Raw genomic sequence first — 22422 nt, 5'->3', positions numbered from 1 at the left:
TGAATCGCTACCTTATCGTGGTGGAGGGGTTTGTGTGTCCCAGGGATCCCAGGGGCTATGTTGTCTGGGGGCTTTTGCCCCCTGGTAGGGTCTCCCATGGCAAACTGGTCCTGGGTGAGGGACCAGACAAAGAGCGATTCAGAAGACCCCCATGAAAAGAATATCGAGGGAACAGTTTACCCTGCCCGGGATAGGGTTACCGGGGCCCCGCCCTGGAGCCAGGCCCGGGGAGGGTGCCCGAGGGCGAGCGTCTGGTGGCCGGGCCTTAGTCCATGGGGCCCGGCCGGGCACAGCCCGAAGAGGAGACATGGGCCCATCCTCCCGCAGGCCCACCACCCGCAGGAGGCGCCATAGGGGTCGCGTGCATTGTGAGCTGGGTGGCGGCCAGGAGCGGAGGCCCTGGCGGACCGACCCCCGGCTGCCAAGACTGGCAATAGGGACATGGACCTGGGCGCCTCCTGGGTGAGGTGTTCCAGGCATGTCCCACCGGGAGGAGGCCCCGGGGCAGACCCAGGACACGCTGGAGAGATTATATCTCTCGGCTGGCCTGGGAACGCCTTGGTATTCCCCCGGACAAGCTGGAGGAGGTGGCTGGGGAGAGGGAGGTCTGGACCTCTTTGCTTAGGCTGCTACCCCCGCGACCCGACCTCGGATAAGCGGATGAAGATGGATGGATGGATGGATGGATGGATAGTATTATTACTATTATCTGCCTGTTTGCAAGCCATCTTACTCGGAATTTTCAGATGTTCAGATGTCCGTGAGTATTTCCATTCCATTTTCCTGAAGCTCCATATTACAGAACAGAGCTTTACTTTTTAAACGTGTGTGTTCTATTTGCATATGTATTTCACTTTACTTCTTAGCTGGCTTACAAACAAAAAGCGATGTCCTACATTTGTTAAGAAACTATAATAATAATACTAATATCAATTGCTGTTATTTAAACTGTTATAAATTAGTTGTCTCATAATCTGTGCACCATAGCTCAAGAATATCTCACGAATGGAATAAAGTCTTTTTGATTCAGAACAGTGTAAAACAGAGACACTGAGTTTTGTGTTCATAGCTGTTACAAAACTGGGTTGTTTCAAGATGGGCATGATAAACTCGCTCATCAGGTATTTTTGGTTAGCAGCAATGTATGACACTACCTGGCATCAAAACCTTGGAGAAAAGACGGGGACACTAAGCTGTAGAACATTTTTTTTAAATAATTAATTGAATTGAATTGATATTGAATTGATTGAATTGAATTGATATACCTTTATTAGTCCCACAAGGGGAAATTTCATAAGGCTTCCGACCTATTGCACGCAATGGCGGCACCATCTTACCCTCCGACCAATACATACATTACACAAAACATCACATGGGGAAGACAGGTCAGTGAGGTATAACAATGGAAAATGCACCACATGAGGAAAGATAGGGAGAAAAAAAAAAAAACTCCCCCCAGACTGAGCTCCAGCAGGGAGATCAGTTTGAGAACAGGAAAAAAAACACCTCTGCACATAGCGCATGAATAAACTCTTAATACACCAAAGAAACACATGACAAGCAACAGGGGTGGGTAAAGGGTGAGAGACAGCCGAATTAGACAGTACATCCGGGCCTGCGTGCGCTGGTCTCCTTGATCTACCGTCAGCATCAGAAGGGAATAAGCATCGAAGGCGTTTGGAAAGGGAGGGGAGATGAGTGTGTGCATATCAGTGTATATGTATGTGTGTGCGTGTCCAGAGTACTTCCCTGCTAGGCGAAATAAACAGTCTTCCAGCCAACCCAGGTGGCCTTCCATGGAATGGGAAGGAACCAGTGGCAGAGCGGGGGGGGGGGGGGTGGTGGCTTACTGGGCTTAAGCCCGGGTTGTTTTTTCAGAAGCCCGGGGTCTTTTGGAGTGTAATTTTTTCATAGTTACATGCCTGGCTGACAACTGTATAAAGCAAAAAACTACACACACTATTCGAATCACATAGTGCACACTGTGGGAATTTACGACTGTGCGTAAATCCCCCCTAATATTGGTATGATCCGAGCTCAGGCAGTAAGCGGGGCGGGGCAGCTGCTGCCTACGAGTGCGCTGTTGGAGAAACGGAGCTAGGCAGACAGAGGAGAACTGAAGTTTGACCAGGTACCAAAGCAAATCATTCATACTGTACAAATAATGTAAATATGACTGTGTATCACGAAAGATTGATATCAAACTGATAGGTGGGAATCACCATACATCCCACGATACGATATTATCACAATACTTAACGCACGATACGATATTATTGCAATTTTTTAAAATATTTTGCAATATTCAGATTCTGTACATAAAGGTAAAGTTTATCAATATTCATTTTATCTAATAACAAAGTCTCACACTCAGTCTTTCTCTCATTTCAGTCAGTTTTATTGTTTTTTTTTTTGTTTTTGTTTTTGTTTTTTGTTTTTTTTCCGCCTGTCCCATTTGGTTCTTTAGCCATCTTTAGTCAGTTTTATTGTTGACAAACTGAACGGTTTGTATTACAGTCTAGTCCAACTTAACTGAATGCAACCATCTGGCACAATTATAACTATTCTGAACTATGCAATTTATGAAAACTATGCAGCCCGTTCAGCAACTGAAGAATTTGAAAGTAAATTAAAACAAAATATAATTTTACATTAAATAAAAAAAGTTTTAAACTTAATTAAAATAAAACATGTCTTAAATGAAAATAAGTAAACTCTGAAGTCAGAGCATGTTCCAGTCCACAAAAACCTTTTTGTAACAAAATATCGATTTCTGCTGTCCCTGTATCGATACATTATTAGAAAACAAAATATCACGATACTACACGGTATCGATTCCCCCCCCACCCCCCCCCCCCCCCCCCCACCCCTACAAACTGATCACTTCACCCATATTACGTTACTTGCTCTTCAAGTGAATCAACAAATGGCGAAATGAAAAGCCGAACAACAACAATGCTCTTTCTTTAGAGAGTCTTAGCTTACATGTGTGTTTATTTCATATTTTCAGTTGTTTCCCTCCACGGCTAAATAAATCGGTTTCAGTAATTTATGATATACAAGAATGGACATAAGGGGCTTCTTTCAAAGAAAAAACTCAGGTAGTCTATATATTATGCTTTGTATGTTGTTCAGTATATTTCTATGCAAAACAAGAGGAACTTCAATACACAGCAGTATATTCACAATTTAAACCACATATTTACATACACTTATGGAAAACACAAGAACATTTTTTTACTGTACAACATCAATTTAGAGTGAACTTGTTTTGTTTTGGATAAATAAATATTGAAATATATTTTGAATTAGTTAAATGTCAGAATAAAGAGAAACAGAGCTTTCTATTTTTTATCACTTTCATTAAATTTAGGAGTACATGTACACTAAGTTTATTGTTAATTAATAAGAAAACTCCAGACGATTCCATTCTGAGCTGAAGAAGCTTCTGATAGGTTAGTAGAGTCCATGTGAGGAAATTGGTGGCACACCTGTGGACGCATATAAGGCAAAACACAGAGCCTGTTTCTTTGACATGGGAAAATCAAGAGATGTCAACCAAAACACCAGGAAAAGAACTGTGGAGCTCCATAAGTGTGGCTCAAGTTTGAATACAATTTGGTGCCATTTGCAATTAAGAAATACAGATAGTTTCTCTCTTTACTCTTAAAGTTAACAAATATGTTTTTTATATTTATCAATCTAAAAAAAATAAACATTTAGTCTGATTTGATGTTACAATTAAAAAAGTGTTTGTGTTTTGATCTGAAGAGTGTGTAAATATCTGGTTTCAACTGTATATTTGATGATTGTCAGCACAAAGAGGGAGAGAGAGGAACAGAGAGGGAGATGGAGAATGAGGACAGAACAGCGATGGAACAAGAGCAGGTGAGACACACATGTTAGTCAAATGGTTGTTTACCAAAAGTATCACCGTATCATAAGTACTCATGTATCTCGTACCTAGTGTTTCTTTTTAGGTTTACTATTTTTCAAATTCTACATTTATTAAGTTATGCAGGCTTGTTTGCAAAACAAGGCTAAATAATTATATAAACTTTTCTCAATCTAAATAGTCTACTTTGGTAGAATTAAAAAATAAGTGTAGTGCAGGTCTATGATGATTTTTAGTGCTACTATCATCTAGTTCTGGTTCTGTCTTGGTTAAGTCCTAAGTAGTCCTGATTTTGAACTGATGTAGTCCTGTTTTAATTCAGGATCAGTTCTGGGTCTGCTGGTTGAACTGGGGTTTAGTCCCTGTGTCTTGATACAGCCCCGATTTTGTTCTGCCTTGCCGCTTAATTAAAAAACTAGTTTAAGGTGTCCTGCATATGTGATATATATTTTTCCCTATATGAAGTCATTCTTTTTTTGAACAAAACTCAAGCAGAGCCTATTAATCTTTCAGTCGTTTCTAACCCCCCCCCCCAAAAAAAATAAATAAAAAAAATCTCACATGCATACTACCCTTTAGGGCTAAGCCCCAGGTGTTTCAAATGTCTGGCTCCGCCTCTGGAAGGAACAGACTAAACACAGTCGTTATCAGGGTGTTGGGTTTTAGAGAACAGACTGTGAGAGAATGTTCCAGGGAAAAGTAATACAAAAAAAACACGAGACTAGGCAAGGACATAAGAGGCTAAGCAGGGAAGCTAAGGGAGAGGAGGAGAGGAGAAAAGTGCGACCACCTTCATCAAGAGCAAGAGCAGAATGCTGAATCCATCGCCATAAAAACTGTTCGCTTCACAAGGTACAACAACGTATTTCCTTCCCCCTCACATTTCAGGATTTGGTTTGTTCCACGAGCTGACACTGAGCCCTCTGCGAGATAAAGACGAAAAGTAGGTGGAAATTAATTAAATTCATAGTGAAAGAAACTGCTCGATTTTCCTAGTATTAGTTAGCTTACTTCATTTCTAACAGAAGATTATGTGTTTGTATTTTTTTAAGCCAATTTGTAATTCGTCCATGTACACCCTGTACATATGAACACTAAATAACCGATCTGTCGACCTGGTGCTTCTTCCTCAGGCTTAGCTGTCCGACTCTCCCCATACAGACATTCCCGACCCTGAACCAGTGACACTGATATGTGAAGGAAGTTAATTCTTTCATGTCAACAATGTGTATAATTGCAGGCAGCCCTGTGGGATTTTTTTTCTACCTGGTGTTTTGTAATAACACATCATGATTATAACCAACATAAACAGAGTACTTCTGGAGAAATGTGCATTGCTCTGTGTATATATTGTACACTGGCTATAACTGTTGTGGGTGGGGAAAACTAGTGAGCTAAAACAGATGAAAAACCCTTTGAGTTCCACTAGGTTTTCTTTGAAATTGATATCCAAGGAATTATTTATGTTATATTTGCTAATATTTTGTATCATAAATAAAGGTAATTAAGCACAAAATGTTTTTACACCATTTTATAAATTACATTTATCTTTCCTTAAATCCAAAAAAGCTCACAAATATAGTATTTGTATTTGGCGTACCAATCAATGTAATAATAATAATAATCATAATAATACCACTACAATATTCTAATGTAAAAAAATAAATTAAAAAAAAGACTTATCTAAGCAGTGTACTGATCCATGTCTCCACAGTGTTATATTTTTAGGTTGGGCATGGTTTCCAACATTAAAGTGGTAATGGCGCCATAACCTGCAGACTTGAGCAGATATTTTTCAGTTGCATGAGTCAAACAGAAAAAGATGTAGACATGGTTTTTCTGTTTAACTGGTCTCAGTATAACTAGCTTCTAGGTTAGAAAAAGACAAAAAGACTATGCAACCTTTGGTTTTTAACAGTGCCCAACCCTACAAAACCATTGTTTGTCTTCCCTGATTGAATTGCTCTTTGGAATTGCATTCCTTGTCTTCAGCCAGGAGTTAGAGCTCGCGTGTGAGGTTGAGGGAGATATGGCACTGTAAACAATTCAACCAGAAACTTGGCCTGAACGTTTCCAGTAATGTTAACCTATAACTTTCTTCCACCTGCTGCATGTGGAAAATTGATCCAGCTCTGCTTTGCACCTAAAAGTGACAAAACTAAGACATTTTCATTATTATCATCACTGCTTAAACAACACTTCTCTCTCTCCGACCAGAAATACCAATTTATGTCATGTATTCACACTCATAGGTGTAAGCGTGTCTTTCATTGCATTTATGTTATGTGTTCATATTAATGTTGAGTGTATTCATATATTGATTGATTGATTGATTGAATCTTTATTTTGAACATGTTGAAAAAGTATAAAAAAAAAAACAAATAGAATTAAAAGAGACAAATGAACAAAGCAAACAAAAGGAAAACGAGCAACCACAACTCCAAATAACGTCCATGTTCAAAAAGGAGCAGGAAGAAGCATAAGCTTATTTAATCCCACCCCTTTTCCACTATCTAGTATCAATAGACTACAGAAATACCTCCTTGTAATTACATTATATGTTATGTGTAATTTTTCCCTTTTTTTTTTTTTTTTTAGGGTTAGGGTTTTTTTTTTTAATATATACACATATATGTTTCTATCTATCCATACCTACGTATATACACACATACGCACATATACACATTTTCAATAACCCCATTAACACCTGAAGGATACACAACCTACAATTTTATATATATATATATATATATATATATATATATATATATATATATATATATATATATATATATATATATATATATATATACACACACATATACATATACATATACATATATATATTGAATTGATATACCTTTATTAGTCCCACAAGGGTAAGCTGCTTCTTCATTGCATATGTATTTTATAATCAGGTTTAATTCATGTCTCTTTGCACTGAGCTGTGGATTCAAACTATCTCACTTCTGATTATTTCCAAAAATAATTTAACATGTAACAATTTGTGTGTGTTTTTTATTCATTCATTTAATTATTAGTTTGTGTTTTTCCTTCTCTCTCTCTTTTTTTTTTTTTTTATAAATTTACCTTTCTGTTATGATGCTCGGGGCATTTCTAAACCTCCACCAGTTCAGCCCCCATTTTCAAGCCAATTCCCCACACGCTGTCACTCTAACTCGTCTGGGCTTGACCTCTCACTGGTCCTTGTCCTTGTTCCTGTGTGACCTTCAAATCTCCATCTCTCTGTTTCTTCTCTCTTGATCTTTTCAGTCTTTTTTTGTAGGTTAACTCCCAGCATGGCAAATATCACGTCCAGTGCCTTCAAACAGTCATGTCACTGATTAAGTCTCCAGCTCGTAATTCAAAGCTCATGTTCCATCAGTGGTATTCATACATGCTGCTGGACCCTTCAGTGTTATAGGTCAGTTGCACTGTCTTTTGCCTGCTGTTATTTCTTCAAGTACACGGTGTTCTGTCTGTCTTCTGTCTTCATCAGGAGATTGACTGTCCTTTAAGCTTCTTCTCAGGATAAGGACAGAATGAAAGGTCAAGCTGTAAAAATTTTAAGCCAAAGGCTGGCCTGTTTGTCATCCCAATTCTGTTAATCTATCATTTTGCCGCTGTACTCATGTTTTGAGGTTGAGTAAGTCCATGGGCACCTGTATTAACACACTAAAACACTTATTTAATATCATTTTCATTACTATTTCTTAAGACATTCATTCTCTTCCTCCACCTAGATTTTAACAAGTCTCTCTCTCTCTCTGGTTCCACACTACACAGTTCCTTTTATGGGCATGCAAAGTTGTTCACTTCCTGCCAGACACACACACTGCACCACACACCCTCATATTTTTATCTGTTTCTCTCTTTTCCTGTTTCTCAAGGGCGTAGATTTGGTTTTGGCATTGGTGGGGACGGATGATTCAGCCACCGAACCCTGCCCTGTTTCTTTTTTTTTTTTTTTTTTTTTTTTTTGTCTTTGCTTCTTGATAAAAAAAATTAAAAAAAAGAGAGAGAGAAACATACTTGCTTACATATGCTATTCTACATTCTTTTAAACCATTTAAAATTACAATTCATAGTTTTATATGTGAATTATATAATGTTATATTACTATTAAACAAATGACTAAGTATTTTAGACTTTAGTTTACTTCAGCCATAATCCATATAAATCAGGTTTCATACAAGAATAAAAACAGCTGAGGCTTCCGCTTCCGGCCGATGAAGTAAGTAGCAGCGAAAGGCAGCTCCGCTAAGATTTTTGATTATCCAAACCTCCTGGGACACATATTGACTTTGATTTGGACCAAGATTCAACTGTACAAACTCCTCCTGACCAAAGCGAGTCATGAAGAGTAGTCAGAAATACACGCAAAAAACTTTGTCGTCAGCTTCTGCTACATCTGGCGGCGAAGAGCCACAACACGACATGGCGGACGAGAACTCGCCAATCTCCGTGAGGATCCTTCGGAGCGAATTGCAAGCCTACCGAGACGGTATGATGAATGATATTAAGACGCAGATAGATAATATGCATGAAAACTTACGTGAGGACATTTCCTCGCTAAGAGAAGAAGCTAAAGCAGACACCAATAAGCTTCGACATGAGCTATCACAGAAAATAGAGGCACTGCACGAAACTCATGCAGAAACAACAAGTATACAGAAGGACATGGAGCGGGCCCTCTGCGACACTACAGACGGGTTAACAGCCTTGGAGAAAGATCACGAAACCCTAAAGAAAGATTACAACAAGCTACACGACAAATGCCTGGATTTAGAAAATAGAAGCCGCAGAAACAATCTGCGTGTGGTGGGCATTAATGAGGACGCAGAGGGGGGAAACCCCAGCCGTTTCATGGCAGAATTTTTCTCAGAAGTGCTCGGGAAAGAAAATGATGATTCGCTTATCATGATAGACCGAGCCCACAGAACCCTCGCCCCGAAACCACGGACAGGGGAGCGCCCAAGAGCCATGATAGTCTGCCTGCACTACTACACCGACAGAGAGAAGATTTTACGATTGTCCAGGGAAAAAGGCCGCCTCTTCTACAAAGGATCACCTGTACACATCTTCCCGGACATGAATCCTGAGGTCAGCAAACTTCGAGCGTCATTCAACCCCGTGAAAGGGAAACTACGGAATGCTGGCGTCCCGTACAGTCTGTACTACCCCGCCAAGCTGACTATAACGGTGAACAACGCTAAGCACTCATTCACAGATCCGCGCGAAGCAGAGAAGTTCGTCAGTACCCACGTCCAGAGCCCAGCCACATCTACCGCTTAGCCACATCTTTACAAACATGACCCAGGAGGGAATAGCATATAATAATAGACAATCTTAAGGAGTTTAGTGGTGAATCTGATGTCTACAGCCTGTAAAAAGCTGGACAAAAATTGTTTTTCTTTTCTTTTCTTTGCAAATGAAGAAAGGGTTCCGGTTTGAGTTCATGAGGTTGTTCTTTAGTTTGGTTCAAGAAAGTTGTGAATTTCAGAGGATCACTTTTAGAAAGCTCAGAGTAAGATCCATCAACCACTCAGTAACAGTTAATAACTATTGGTACCTCTACTGAGAGAGCACCACAAAATCTTGTCAACTTTGTAACATGGAACTGTAAGGGACTCAGGGGACCAGTGAAACGAGGAAACATTTTAGCTCACTTAAAAAAAGTAAACGCGGATATAATCTTTTTGCAAGAAACGCATCTAAAAGTACACGATCACAACAGATTACGATGCAAATGGATAGAACAAATATTTCACTCTACGTTTAATGCTGGAAGCAGAGGCACAGCCATACTGATCAAAAAATCAGTACCATTTACAGCAGCAAAAATACTACCAGACACTCAGGGTAGGTATGTTATTGTAACTGGCAAACTTTATGGTCATTTAGTTATGTTAGTGAATATTTACGCTCCGAATGTGGATGATGAGCAATTTATACGGTCGATAATATCAAAGCTTCCGGATATCGATACTCATCAATTAATCATAGGAGGTGATTTTAACTTTGTGTTAAATACTAACCTTGATAGATCATCGAGTAAACCTGCCAAAATATCTAAATCGGCAAAAGCCGTCCAGGAATTTATGGGAAACTATGGAATAATTGATCCGTGGAGAGTTCAGAATCCTAATGTGCGACAATATTCATTCTATTCTCCGGTCCACCAGACATATACCAGGATAGACTTTTTTTTTTTATTCGATTCTAAATTTCTACCATCAGTAAAGCACTGTGAATATGGCACAATAATGTTGTCGGATCACAGCCCCCTCCTTTTGCAACTAGCCCTCGGGTTCAATCACACAACAAAGATATGGAGATTTGATAATAGTTTATTATCAAATAAACAGGGGGTAGAAGACATTAAGAACCAAATTGATTTCTACCTGTCAATTAACAACACTCCAGATATTACCAAGTCTACCTTGTGGGAAGCAATAAAAGCGTACATTCGGGGGCAGTTAATGTCGCGGAAGAGTCTAATGAATAAACAACGAAGAGAAGAAGAGAGACGTATAAAAGACAAGATACAGGAAGTAGATAGACAACACACAGCGTGGACAAGAAGAAACTGTCCCTGCAAGCTGATTTAGAATTGATGTATACCGCAAGAACAGTCAAGCTTCTAACCAGGGCAAAATATAAATATTATGAACAGGGGGAAAGGATGGGTAAAGTTCTAGCACAACAAATCAAGAGACAAGCAGCAACAAGATTGATCACAGAAATTCGCACCATTACGGGACAAATAACGAGGGACCCAAAGGAGATAAATAGTATATTCAGAAGTTTCTATGTAGACTTATACGCCTCGGAATCAAAAAAAGAACCCCGCACTATTTGAGATGTTCTTTAACAAGTTTAGTGTACCTGTGATCAACCCAGATAAAGTAGAACAACTCGAAAAATCCATAACTATACAAGAGATACAGCAAGCAATAGATAATTTACAGAACTCCAAAGCTCCGGTTCCAGACGGTTATACTTCGGAATTTTACAAGGCCTTTAAAGACCATATCTCACCCCTGTTACTAGAAGTATATAATGAGGCACTGGACAAAAAAGCTCTACTGCCGACTTTATATCAGGCAAGCATCTCTTTAATCTATAAAAAAGAAAAAGATCCTTTAGACCCGGCTTCATATAGACCGATCAGCTTAATTAATGTAGATAATAAGATACTTGCAAAGATTTTGGCAACACACCTGAAAACTGTTCTGCCAACAATTATATCTCAGGACCAAACAGGATTCATTAAAGACAGGCAGCTGTTTTTTAATATTAGAAGACTTTTAAACATTATCTATACGCAAGACAAGCATAATCCTAATCCTGAAATTTTGCTTTCTTTGGACGCGGAGAAGGCCTTCGACAGGGTCGAGTGGGATTATCTCTTCTCGACCCTGTCGAGGTTCGGATTTGGCCCTAAATTTATTTCTCTGGTTAAACTACTATACATCCAACCAAAAGTGTCAGTACAAACAAATAATGTCCACTCCGACTATTTCGATCTGAATCGTTCAACAAGACAAGGCTGTCCTCTTTCACCTCTGCTTTTCGCGTTGGCTATTGAACCTTTAGCTCTTCTACTGCGCTCAACAGACGAATATACAGGGATCAGAAGGGGAAAAGCAGAACATAAAGTCTCGCTTTATGCAGATGATTTACTACTGTATATTTCTAACCCTGCAAAATCAGTCCCAGTCATCATGGAGATTTTGCAGAATTTTGGAGAAGTGTCAGGATACAAATTGAATTTATCTAAAAGTGTGCTATTCCCAGTCAACTCTAAAGCAATAGGTAACCCAAGTTGTTTCAATACCTTGCCATTTCGGGTTTCTAATCAGTTCCAATATCTTGGAATAAATATCACTCAGGATTATTATGGTTTATTTAAACACAATCTCTCTAAACTATATGATGAAACCAAAAATAACATAGACAAATGGATTAATCTACCAATTTCACTAGCAGGGAGGATAAACATTGTTAGAATGAATATTCTTCCCAAATTCTTATTTTTATTTCAGTGTATCCCTATTGTGATTAATAAAGCCTTTTTTAATAAATTAGACTCCTTAATATCCTATTTCATATGGAACAGAAAGAATCCAAGGATCAAGAAAAGCTACCTACAGAGACCGACATGTCAGGGAGGGATGGGGTTACCATGCTTCCGTCTGTATTATTGGTCATGTAATGTTCGTTCCATGTTGTTTTGGTTGCGGACTAAGGGGGCCGACTGGACAACGAGGGAGAATGAAGGCTGCTACCCCTCCTCGTTAGAAGCTATGATCTGTTCAGCTCTCCCTATCCCTAAACATGACTTTAAAAATCCTGTAGTCTCTCATACAATTAAAATCTGGACACAGATAAGGAAACATTTCGGGTGGAAGGAAGCTTCCATACTAACTCCACTCATGAATAACGCATCATTCACACCATCACTTTCAAACATTTCATTTCTCCAATGGAACCACAAGGGGCTGCACTCAATAAAGGATTTATTCATCAACAAGGTTTTTTCCCACATTCCGGCAACTGCAAGAAAAATTTGACTTGCACAGTAATGACTTTTTCAAATACTTACAGATCAGAAGCTTTGTAAGGAAGCTTTTTCCATCTTTTCCAGGTCGGCCCCCAGACTCTGCCTTAGATAACTTATTTCAGTTTGATCCACTCAAGAAAGGACTAATAACAAAAATTCACAACGCTTTGTCACAACTGGAGGGACCTGTCACACTTGACTATCTGAAAGAGGCCTGGCAGTGTGACCTTGGTACGAGAATTACAGACAATCAATGGACAAAAGCCCAGGAAAATGTACACTCTTCCTCTGTTTGCATTAGTCATGGACTCTTACAGTTTAAAGTGCTACATAGACTCCATTTATCAAAGTTGATACTGTCAAAAATGTTCCCCAACGTAAACTCGTCGTGCGAAAGATGTAAACAGCAACCTGCTTCACTGGCGCATATGTTTTGGAATTGTCCCTGTATAACAACATATTGGAATAATGTCTTTCATATCTTGTCTAAAATTCTAAAAAAACCACTTAAGCCAGACCCAATCTGTGCTTTATTTGGAGTGAAGCCGGTTGTTGTAGACCTATCAGCCACCCAAAATAATGTGATACGTTTTGTGACGCTGCTGGCACGCCGTTTGATTCTACTAAATTGGAAACAAAAGGTGCCTCCTACCACATCAGCGTTAATACAAGATGTATTGAGACACTTGCAGCTCGAAAGAATTAAACTCCTACTAAAGGGGAGGTTGGAGGAATTCCATTCAACCTGGCAACCTTTTATAGATTTCTTCAATACTGTACAGATATAAATGGTCACTCAGCCTCATTGTTAGTTCGATAAATAGCATCCTCTGTCCAACGTTATTTGTTGTTGCCTTTTTTTTTTCCTTTTTACTTTGTTTAATTTCTGTTGTATATATGTAATTATTTCTATTTGAATCTTAGTTGCCTTTATGATAAAGAACACTGGAAAACCAAATAAAAAGATTTGAGAAAAAAAAAAGAATAAAAACAGCTTCAAATAGAGTCATGACAATAAAAGAATATGACTTTAAGGACTTAACAACAATACTTCAGTTACACCAACATCTCTGACACATTAGCACTAAGGGAACACTGAATGACCTGGTGGATTTTGTCCATAAAACTACTCATCTAAGATTACCACAAAGTAAAAGATCTCTCGGCAAAATTATGCAACATTTTAGGCACTACTGCCCCGATCAAGTCAGTGAGCTGGGATTTCTTATTCTAAACATGAACTACTGTTACAGCAACAGACACGGACTACTGGTGCCCCACACTACAACCAATGTCCACTATGTGAAGGAGCCAAACACATGCCTGCTCCTCTCGTTAACTGAGATAAACTGCTGACATATTTGTTTTACATCTATACTGTCCAGTCTCTCCTGGGTGACATATGGCAACACGTTATTCATAGTTACATACAATTTTAGACTGATGTGGGCCAACGCCTAAAACGATGTGTCCGGAGTTTGCTGTTCTCATCGGCTTAGATATTTGAAGTTTACTCAGCTACATTCTCGCCTGAAAATATGTTAAACGTTTATTTTGCGACCCAGAAAGCGTAATAAGAGTAATACTAAAACTAAGTAGCTGCAGTAGTAGTAGCCATTGTTGGAAACTGGAATTGGCTGGGCCAATCTGGAATATGGTTTTTCAATTTTGTTGTCCGGGTGGAAAAACGGGAGAAGTTCAGGAGAATGGTGGCTCCGGGAGATTATCGGGAGGGGCACTGAAATTCAGGATTCTCCCGGAAAAATCGGGAGGGTTGGCATGTATGCCCTAACATAGCCTGTAACGTTATTGTGACGGACACATTTCATGAGTGAACTTGACTTTAAGTGACTTACAGGTTTCTTTGAAAAATACTTTCTTATATCCAGGTTCTTCCTTTTTTGCTTCCGTCCTCCTCTCCTCCCTGCAGGTCCTCGCCGCTGCTAGAATTAAACAGAGCTCCCTGAAAGGCACAGCCAATCCCATTGGCCATATTTGTCACATGAGAACTCCAGTAGAGAAGTAATTTAACTCTTTCTGCACCGCTGGGTGAATGAGACGTAGACAGATCGTTTTTTTCTTTCTATTGGTTTTGTTTTTCTTTACTCGAAGAGATCAAATTATTGGTGGGGACAATTCAATAATCGCTGGATATTGGTGGGGACATGTCCCTTCCGTCCATGACAAATCTACGCCCTTGCTGTTTCTACAGCCTAATCGAACTCTTTTTTTGTATTTACAGTCTATAAACCCTCTGTAATTCTGCTAAATGTTGATATAAAAAGAATGCACTCTTATTACACGCACACACACTTAAATATACTAAGCTTTTTGCCTTTGCAAGCATTCAAATCAAAATCTTCAGCATGCTTAGCAGAGCTCTTTCAGACCTCAAGACAATTAACCGTTTGTTTTTTCCCACACATATCACCATTCTTTAGCTCAGTTTTTTAGCATCCTTCACACAATACATCAGCATTTTACAGGCTTCCCTGAACTTCGTCGTCCCACACACACACTTTTCTCTCAGACTTCCTCTGTTCACCCACTCTGCTATGAACCCACGTAGTGTTATTATTACTTATTTATTTTCTACAAATCACACAGAATCACTCAAATCCACTACCCACAACGTTCACACACTTAGAATCACCCAAAACATGCTTGTGATAGACTATTTTCGTCAAAACTGCTGTTTAGAATCAGAAAGAGGAAGTAGACCGCACCCTGTTAAGTGCATATACGACCTCAAACTGAAAGAAAAACAATTAAAACCTCTAATAAATTTTCACATTACACACCAGCAGGTTCAGCGATGTTCACAACAATATATTTATAGAATCACCAAAGATTAAAGGATTTCACAACATGCACACTTTCATTTCAACACACTCTCAGCATGCTTTCAGCCTTTAAATCACTGTTAAATTGCAAAGTTCTTTGAAATGCCAAAAATACTTATTTTATATTACAAAGACATCTTATAATTTTACAACAAACATACGGATCCCTGACATACTCAACACAAGAACCAAACCAATTTTGACAAATTTAACAAGCGTCCAACGCTAGGTCCAACCTTTTTGTGATCAATTAACCAGTATCAGTTCCAAACTGTGCCTGGCCCAATTTCTAAACACCCTATTTGAATTTTTAAAAGCGTCCAATGCCCGAGGTCCAACCTCTGCTGCCCAAAAAAGTGCAGATACCGTTCTAAACAGCAAAGTGATCCAATCACTGGCTATTTTAAACCAAGGCCCCAAGTCTTGGCAGGTGCCACCTGGAGTAATCCTCCTAGAGGGTCTTTTTACACGTCTGTAAAAAGCGGGAGGTCTCCACCTCTGAGCTTGTGCACTTCTTAGAAGTCCCAGACTTCCGTTCTACAGTAATTTTATTATACTTTGAAACAACAACCAAAAGTCCACCAGAACTATTTGACCGATGCAGGTCCAACCTTATGATCAATAGGGACTCAAACCCATAAAAATTTATTAATTTAAATGTATTAATTTCCAGAGCTATCACTGACTCCACACACCAAGTTTTACCACGATCAGACCAAAATTCAAATTTGGGCCCACGTGGATTTTGGCATTGCAATGTCTGATTGGTTGAAGTGACGTGAACGTGGCATCATTACTTTGATTCTATTGGCTAAAACGATTAAAAAGAGGTGTCAATCATGCAAATTAGGGCTGAACGATATATCGCATTTGCAATAATATCGCGACATGATCAAGTGCAATTTTCTAACCGCAAAGGCTGCGATTATACTCTGGACATGTCCAAATTCATGGGCTGCATCCTCCTGAGGCCGCATTTGTAGACCGATTACGTCACAGCGACGCGCCGAAGGCTGTCCAAATTACTACCATATCCCAGAATTCATAGCGCGGCCCAGCCAAACTCCAGTTTCCAACAATGGCGGCCGCTACTAAGTTTTAAAATTACTCATACTAATCTTTCTGGGTCACAAAATAAACTTTTAACATATTTTCAGGCGAGAAAGTAGTTGTGTAAACATCAAATATCTGCTCGGTTTATCAAGATATCCCATATTTGCAAAAGTGCTTCGACGTTTTCAGAGGCGTCTGCTACCCACCAGCTCGACAGCTAGCCGGGAGCTCGAGGGTTACTGATGCGGCCGAGAACGGCACAACTCCCGGCACATCATTTTCAGATCACCGCGGAGTTTCGCTGCTCGGGTTAAACGTAATATATAAGTCACTTAGACAACCTAAAAATTTTATTGTTGGGCTTTTTTCAGTGTTTTGTTTGTTCGTGAGTAAATCGGTTTGGCTGAGATTAAAGTTATTAGATTAGATAAAATAAAACTTTATTAATCCCCCGGGTGGGTTCCTCCTTGGTTTTCACACAGCTGACTAAACGTCAAACAGAAAACTTATTAAACAGAAGTATGAGACAGTCGAGAATTTACGCCAGTGTCTGGTTATATTTTAGATAGCAAGAAGCAGACGGCCGAGTTTATTAAACTCCACCGAGACAGCGGTGACGCTAATCAGAACTAGCCTTCTGATTCAGAAGGCTAGACCGTCCAATTTCACGCCTTTAAATTTTAAAGGCGTGTTTGTGTGTGTGTTTATACAATTGCTATTATGTTTGCACTTTATGTGTAATGTTACTGACTGCAGAGATCAGTAAGATGTGTGTATTTTTTATTTATTAGTTTTATTTATTTAATATTATTTTTTAATTGAATGACTGTCTAGTAGTTCACAGATGTCGAAAAACTGAGTGTGGTAAAGCCACTGATTTTGTTTATGTATATTTCTGCAATCTGCACATTGTACTGACTTTCATTTTAATGTTTACACCAGGGTTCCTTGTCAGCACTTTATGCTCAGATGTTTGTAAGCTAAAAATAAACTATTGTGTATGTTCAAATATACTGTTGTGATTGAAGAAGTTAAATAAAAATGTCAGTCATCAATTCATGCATCACCTCATGTCATCATAACAGAGGTCTGTCTTCCAGGAAAGAACAGTTTAAAATTAATGTAATATAGTATTGGCCATACTATATGATGTATTGCTTGTCTTTGTTTAATAATACAGAAGACAAAGACCTTAAAAAATAATCGCATCGCAATCGCAATATTGGGGCAAAAAATCGCAATTAGATTATTTTCCATAATCGTTCAGCCCTGATGCAAATTGACCAAAAGAAACCAAAGTTACAGCCCTCGGAGTTTAAAGGGCCAGAGACCAATTAAACGCTTCATGCGCACTGCAGAAAAGGGCCATTACCATGTAAATGTGTGGTTAATTCTTCAAAAATGTATTTTTTTAAAAAGAGCATTTTTAGGCCTGTTAATAAAATGTATTAATTTTTGCTCTTTAATACCTAAAAAATTCATGGTGTCCAATTATGTGCCAAAATTGGACATTTTTGTACAACATCTGGATATTCATGTATTGACAGGGCTGTAATTTTTCACTGTTTCACTTTAGAAACAGTAGAAACAAATCTTTGCACAGATGATGTTTATATGTTGGTTACTGAAATCCTGGAACCAAATGTGATCTGAGGCATATTTTTAAAAGGTTTATATGCTAAAAATTAAAAAAAATATTAGGCGAGGATAAAATATACATTTTCTATGTTCCAGTCTCAGTAACTTTGACACAGTAATATCTGCTTCAATATTTACACCTCTGATGAAATCTCACAAGTGTTAGCTTTATTTTGATACCAAGATTGTATGGACAGAGTTTGTAATTGCAGAGAAATAATCAATTAAATTTGGGCATTACATTTTCGAGCAGGAAGCTCAGAAACCCCCTTGGGGCTTAAGAGGTTAAAAATATATATTTAAATCCCAACAGTTGTTTCAAGATGGGCATGATAAACTCACTCATCAGGAAGGTATTTTTGGTTAGCAGCAATGTATGACACTACCTGGCATCAAAACCTTGGAGAAAAGACGGGGACACTAAGCTGTAGAACTTTTTTTTTTAAAAATAATTAATCCATCGGCATAAAAACTGTTTGCTTCACGAGGTACAACAACTTATTTCCTTCCCCCTCACATTTCATGATTTGGTTTGGTCCACGAGCTGACACTGAGCCCTCTGCGAGAGGTAGGTGGAAATTAATTCAACTCATAGTGAAAGAAACTGCTCGATTTTCCTAGTATTAGTTAGCTTACTTCATTTCTAACAGAAGATTATGTGTTTGTATTTTTTTAAGCCAATTTGTAATTTGTCCATGTACACCCTGTACATATGAACACTAAATAACCGATCTGCCGACCTGGTGCTTCTTCCTCAGGCTTAGCTGTCCGACTCTCCAGTGTGTGTGTGAATGGGTGGATTACTGAATATGTAAAGAGCTTTGGGGTTCTTAGGGACTGGTAAAGCGCTATACGAATACAGGCCATTTACTATTTTTAGTTAACATACTTGTTTTGATTTAGCCATATCAAATATGTATTATGTAATAGGCAAGCATGTACTATCCTGGATTTGTTTATGTTTTGCACTTTTACAGATAACATAACATCTTGGTTTAAATCAATTCTGACAAGTTTAAGTTACTGGTTAATCTGAGGTCACAGGAAGAGACCAGGTGAACAAGGGGGAGAATCCTAATTTAACAAAGCTGATTTTAGAGTGTTTATGAAGAAATGAATGTATCGTTGTAATATGTATTGATTACACAGCATAGCTTTTATTGCTTAGAAGGAGTAGCAGTATAGAATTGAGTAGGGAAATGTTTGCCTTACCTACCTAATGGAATAGTCCAGGGGTGAGATTGTTTGGTTAAGTGGACTATTTAAGCAGACGAATGCAGGTGTTTGAGGAGAAAGGAGCAGGTCAGTGTAGCTGAATGCATGTGAGCTTATTTGCTGTTGATTTAAGTTCAGTTATGTTTATTTGAACTGAGTTAACTATGGAGTTGAGTTTCTTATTTCTTTTTGTCAATATTGTTTGGTCACAAAAATGGTAAATAAATCGCTCACTACACTGGACAGGATCTGTCTCCTGCCCTTCTTTAGCCACTTAGGTCAAGTTCTACCACAGGGTCCCTTGATTTTGTAAAGGAGCGTCTAGTATGGGTTGTCTACAGAAAACTGAAGGGGGATTCAAAATGGAAGTTAAAGTGAATCTTATTGATATTTGGTGCTGCAAAAGAACTCAATAAGTCAAACAATATCAGGTCATATTCCATTTTCTTAAACTAACTTGTTTAATAGGATTTACGTTTTTTCTTTCTTTCTTCAAGGACACTCTTTAGCTCTATAATGTTGTGGTTTACATGTTTTGTAAAAAAGTTAACTTTTGTGTAAAAATCTGCCAAATCAATTATATGGTGAACTTGCAAATAAAGAAATGGGTATCTTGATGCATGCTCAATCATCCAGGTAAGTATATCCCAAAAGGTTGATTCTGTTGATCTGGACGTAGTGCTTTCAGTGGGAGAATCGTCACTCATCCAAGTGACTTCTTTAGTCTCAGCTGACTGCAGGTTTCCCCAACCTTATAAACAGTACATTTGCACAATGACTGAAACTAGTCCACTGAATGAACAATAAGCTGTGAGGTCAGTTCCTTGATCATTAATATGCAAATTGTCATGACCATTGATCAACTAGCACTAATCAAAGCCCATTGATTAATGACCATTCAGTGGGCTGTGCTGGTCAAATGAGTGCCAGTGATACATTGGGCAATAATTTTTACCATCTGGTTTAGTGTTATTTAACCATCTGTGGTAAAATTGTTGTACTACACTGGTATGCCGTTGGTGAGAATGCTCTCAATAGTACAGTGGTTGACATTGACTAGTATCCTGGGACACAGGTGAGCTTTCTAAAGGCCTTTTTTAATGGGAGAACAATCAGGCAGAATTCAGTTATTACATAAAATGAGCCTGGAGTTTGGGTCTTACATCTATCAAGAATATTTCAGTAAAGACACCTGTAGAGGTTAAGCCTACGCTTGAAGCCACTGAGGTGTTTGTTATCACTTCCTGTTCCTGCTCAAACACAGTGGTGTTTCTGAGTAGCTTATTTGCTTAGCAAATTAAAAACTTTTAAATACATTCTTTTTTCATAGTACAATCTTCTCGTGCTTCATCCGAAGCACACTTTCTGTTATGCTGCAATAGGCTTCCGGGGATTCCCATGATGCATTGAATTTTTCCTTTCCAGTCACCTTTCTCACTCACTATGTGTTAACAGACCTCTCTGCATTGAATCATATCTGTTATTAATCTCTGTCTCTCTTCCACAGCATGTCTTTATCCTGTTTTCCTTCTCTCACCCCAACCCGTCGCAGCAGATGGCCCCGCCCCTCCCTGAGCCTGGTTCTGCCGGAGGTTTCTTCCTGTTAAAAGGGAGTTTTTCCTTCCCACTGTCGCCAAAGTGCTTGCTCATAGGGGGTCATATGATTGTTGGGCTTTTCTCTGCATCTACTGTACAATATAAAGCGCCTTGAGGCGACTTTTGTTGTGATTTGGCGCTATATAAATAAAATTGAATTGAATTGAATTAACGGGGTGACGCGATTTCACTGGTATGCATGAATTAATTAAACAGTCCAATAACTCCAGCAGTACTTATCTTGTCCTTTTGGTCTTTATTCCAACATCATTTTAACATAACAGCGCAGTGGTCATAAACTGTGTGCCTTCTTACGATTAACAACACACCTGATGCTGATTATGTGCGTCTACCTTAAATACCTTTACATGAACCAACCATACGAAAACAAAAAAAGGTGACCTTTAGCGGCAACATAAGGTATTAACCCAAAAATGGCTCCTACAACATCAAAGTGGCTACTTAAATGAAATATAAAGTTTGAAAACAGGTTTGTTGATGTTCCACAAACATTGCAGAAAGCAAATTTCTAAGGAATTTTTACATTTCTCTTTGTAATTGTGATTCTACACCTTCTCCTCAGGTTGGAAATTAGCTTAATCTGCACTGGCTGGATGGATGCAGCAACATCTCTCAAAAAGAAGCTGGCTCTCCCCTTGATTGTTGCATTAATCTTCATTCTTCTATTCAATGTGAATTTGCCAAACAACAACAACAAATCCATCCCAAAACCATCTGGGCCTGCGGGTGTTTGCTCCTTGGGAGTATCTGAGCAGACCATCACCCCGCTCAAAAATACCAAGCACTTACTGGTGTCAGCATACGTGGACCAGAGAGTGAAGGATTTGGATATACGCATCATTGGCATATTTAAGAGAGACTCCATACAGCCCCTTCACTGCGTTTTTTGCTGCACAAATGTTTTAAGTAAAACCACTCCAGCAACAATTTTACAACATTCTGATCACTTTGGTTTTCCCTTCACCACTACGGACGTCATGTGTCAGATTCCTCAGAACTGCAAAGCTACACGTGTCACTCTCTTGACTACACCAGACAAAGAAAGTGCATCTGACTCTACCTGGCTTCCTATAAGAAACCAAAAGAGCGACAGGCAAAAGGAAGAAAACATGAAGTTTGACTTCACAGTCTGCATCTCTAATCTGTTTGGCGACTACAACAATGTGCTTCAGTTTGCAGAGACTCTGGAAATGTACAGGTGAGTACAGTAACAGCACTACAAGCTACAGAGTGAAACCTATGCAGCAAAACCTCTGTGTAACGGTTGCTGTTAATTGTAAAGCTCCTGGATTTCTTCAGTGATGTTTCTGCTTCTGTATTCAAGAGCGGAGGAAAAGGTTGGCTTGACTTCAGAGTCTTTGACATTCTCACCAAAGTGAATATTTCCAGTATTAGAAGTTTTGAAATTTAGCAGGTGCTGATAGATATTTAAATGTGCATCTGCACATGTAAGTGTGGAGCATAGACTGTATAAAAATGATGGAGTTTTCCCCACCCATGTTTTTTCTTTTTTCTTTTTCTTTTTGTGCTGCCAGCATTAATCTCGTTAAAATGACGTTAACGCCATACCCACATTAATGGGGCAAATCTCCATT

The 22422-nt window shown here is 38.8% G+C and overlaps 1 protein-coding gene across 4 annotated transcripts in view; it reads left to right on the top strand.

The window, feature by feature from the left end:
* LOC101484629 (uncharacterized) overlaps positions 1 to 22422 on the top strand; it is a 49406-nt gene continuing 26984 nt past the window's right edge. The window contains exons 1-4 of one of the 4 annotated variants that reach the window (XM_076877391.1): positions 3 to 760; positions 3817 to 3888; positions 4784 to 4838; positions 21390 to 22025. In XM_076877391.1, coding sequence (XP_076733506.1) covers positions 21421 to 22025 — 605 coding nt within the window. In that variant the 5' untranslated portion in view covers positions 3 to 760; positions 3817 to 3888; positions 4784 to 4838; positions 21390 to 21420. Of the gene's footprint in view, positions 761 to 3816; positions 3889 to 4564; positions 4839 to 21389; positions 22026 to 22422 lie in introns of those variants that run through there. The other 3 variants (XM_076877389.1, XM_076877390.1, XM_076877392.1) reach the window with 3 other exon arrangements.

The sequence above is a fragment of the Maylandia zebra genome, linkage group LG19 (assembly GCF_041146795.1).
Source record: "Maylandia zebra isolate NMK-2024a linkage group LG19, Mzebra_GT3a, whole genome shotgun sequence".
NCBI lineage: Eukaryota > Metazoa > Chordata > Actinopteri > Cichliformes > Cichlidae > Maylandia > Maylandia zebra.
Note: the sequence above shows the minus strand (reverse complement) of the source record. Positions and strands in the feature narration are given on the sequence as shown.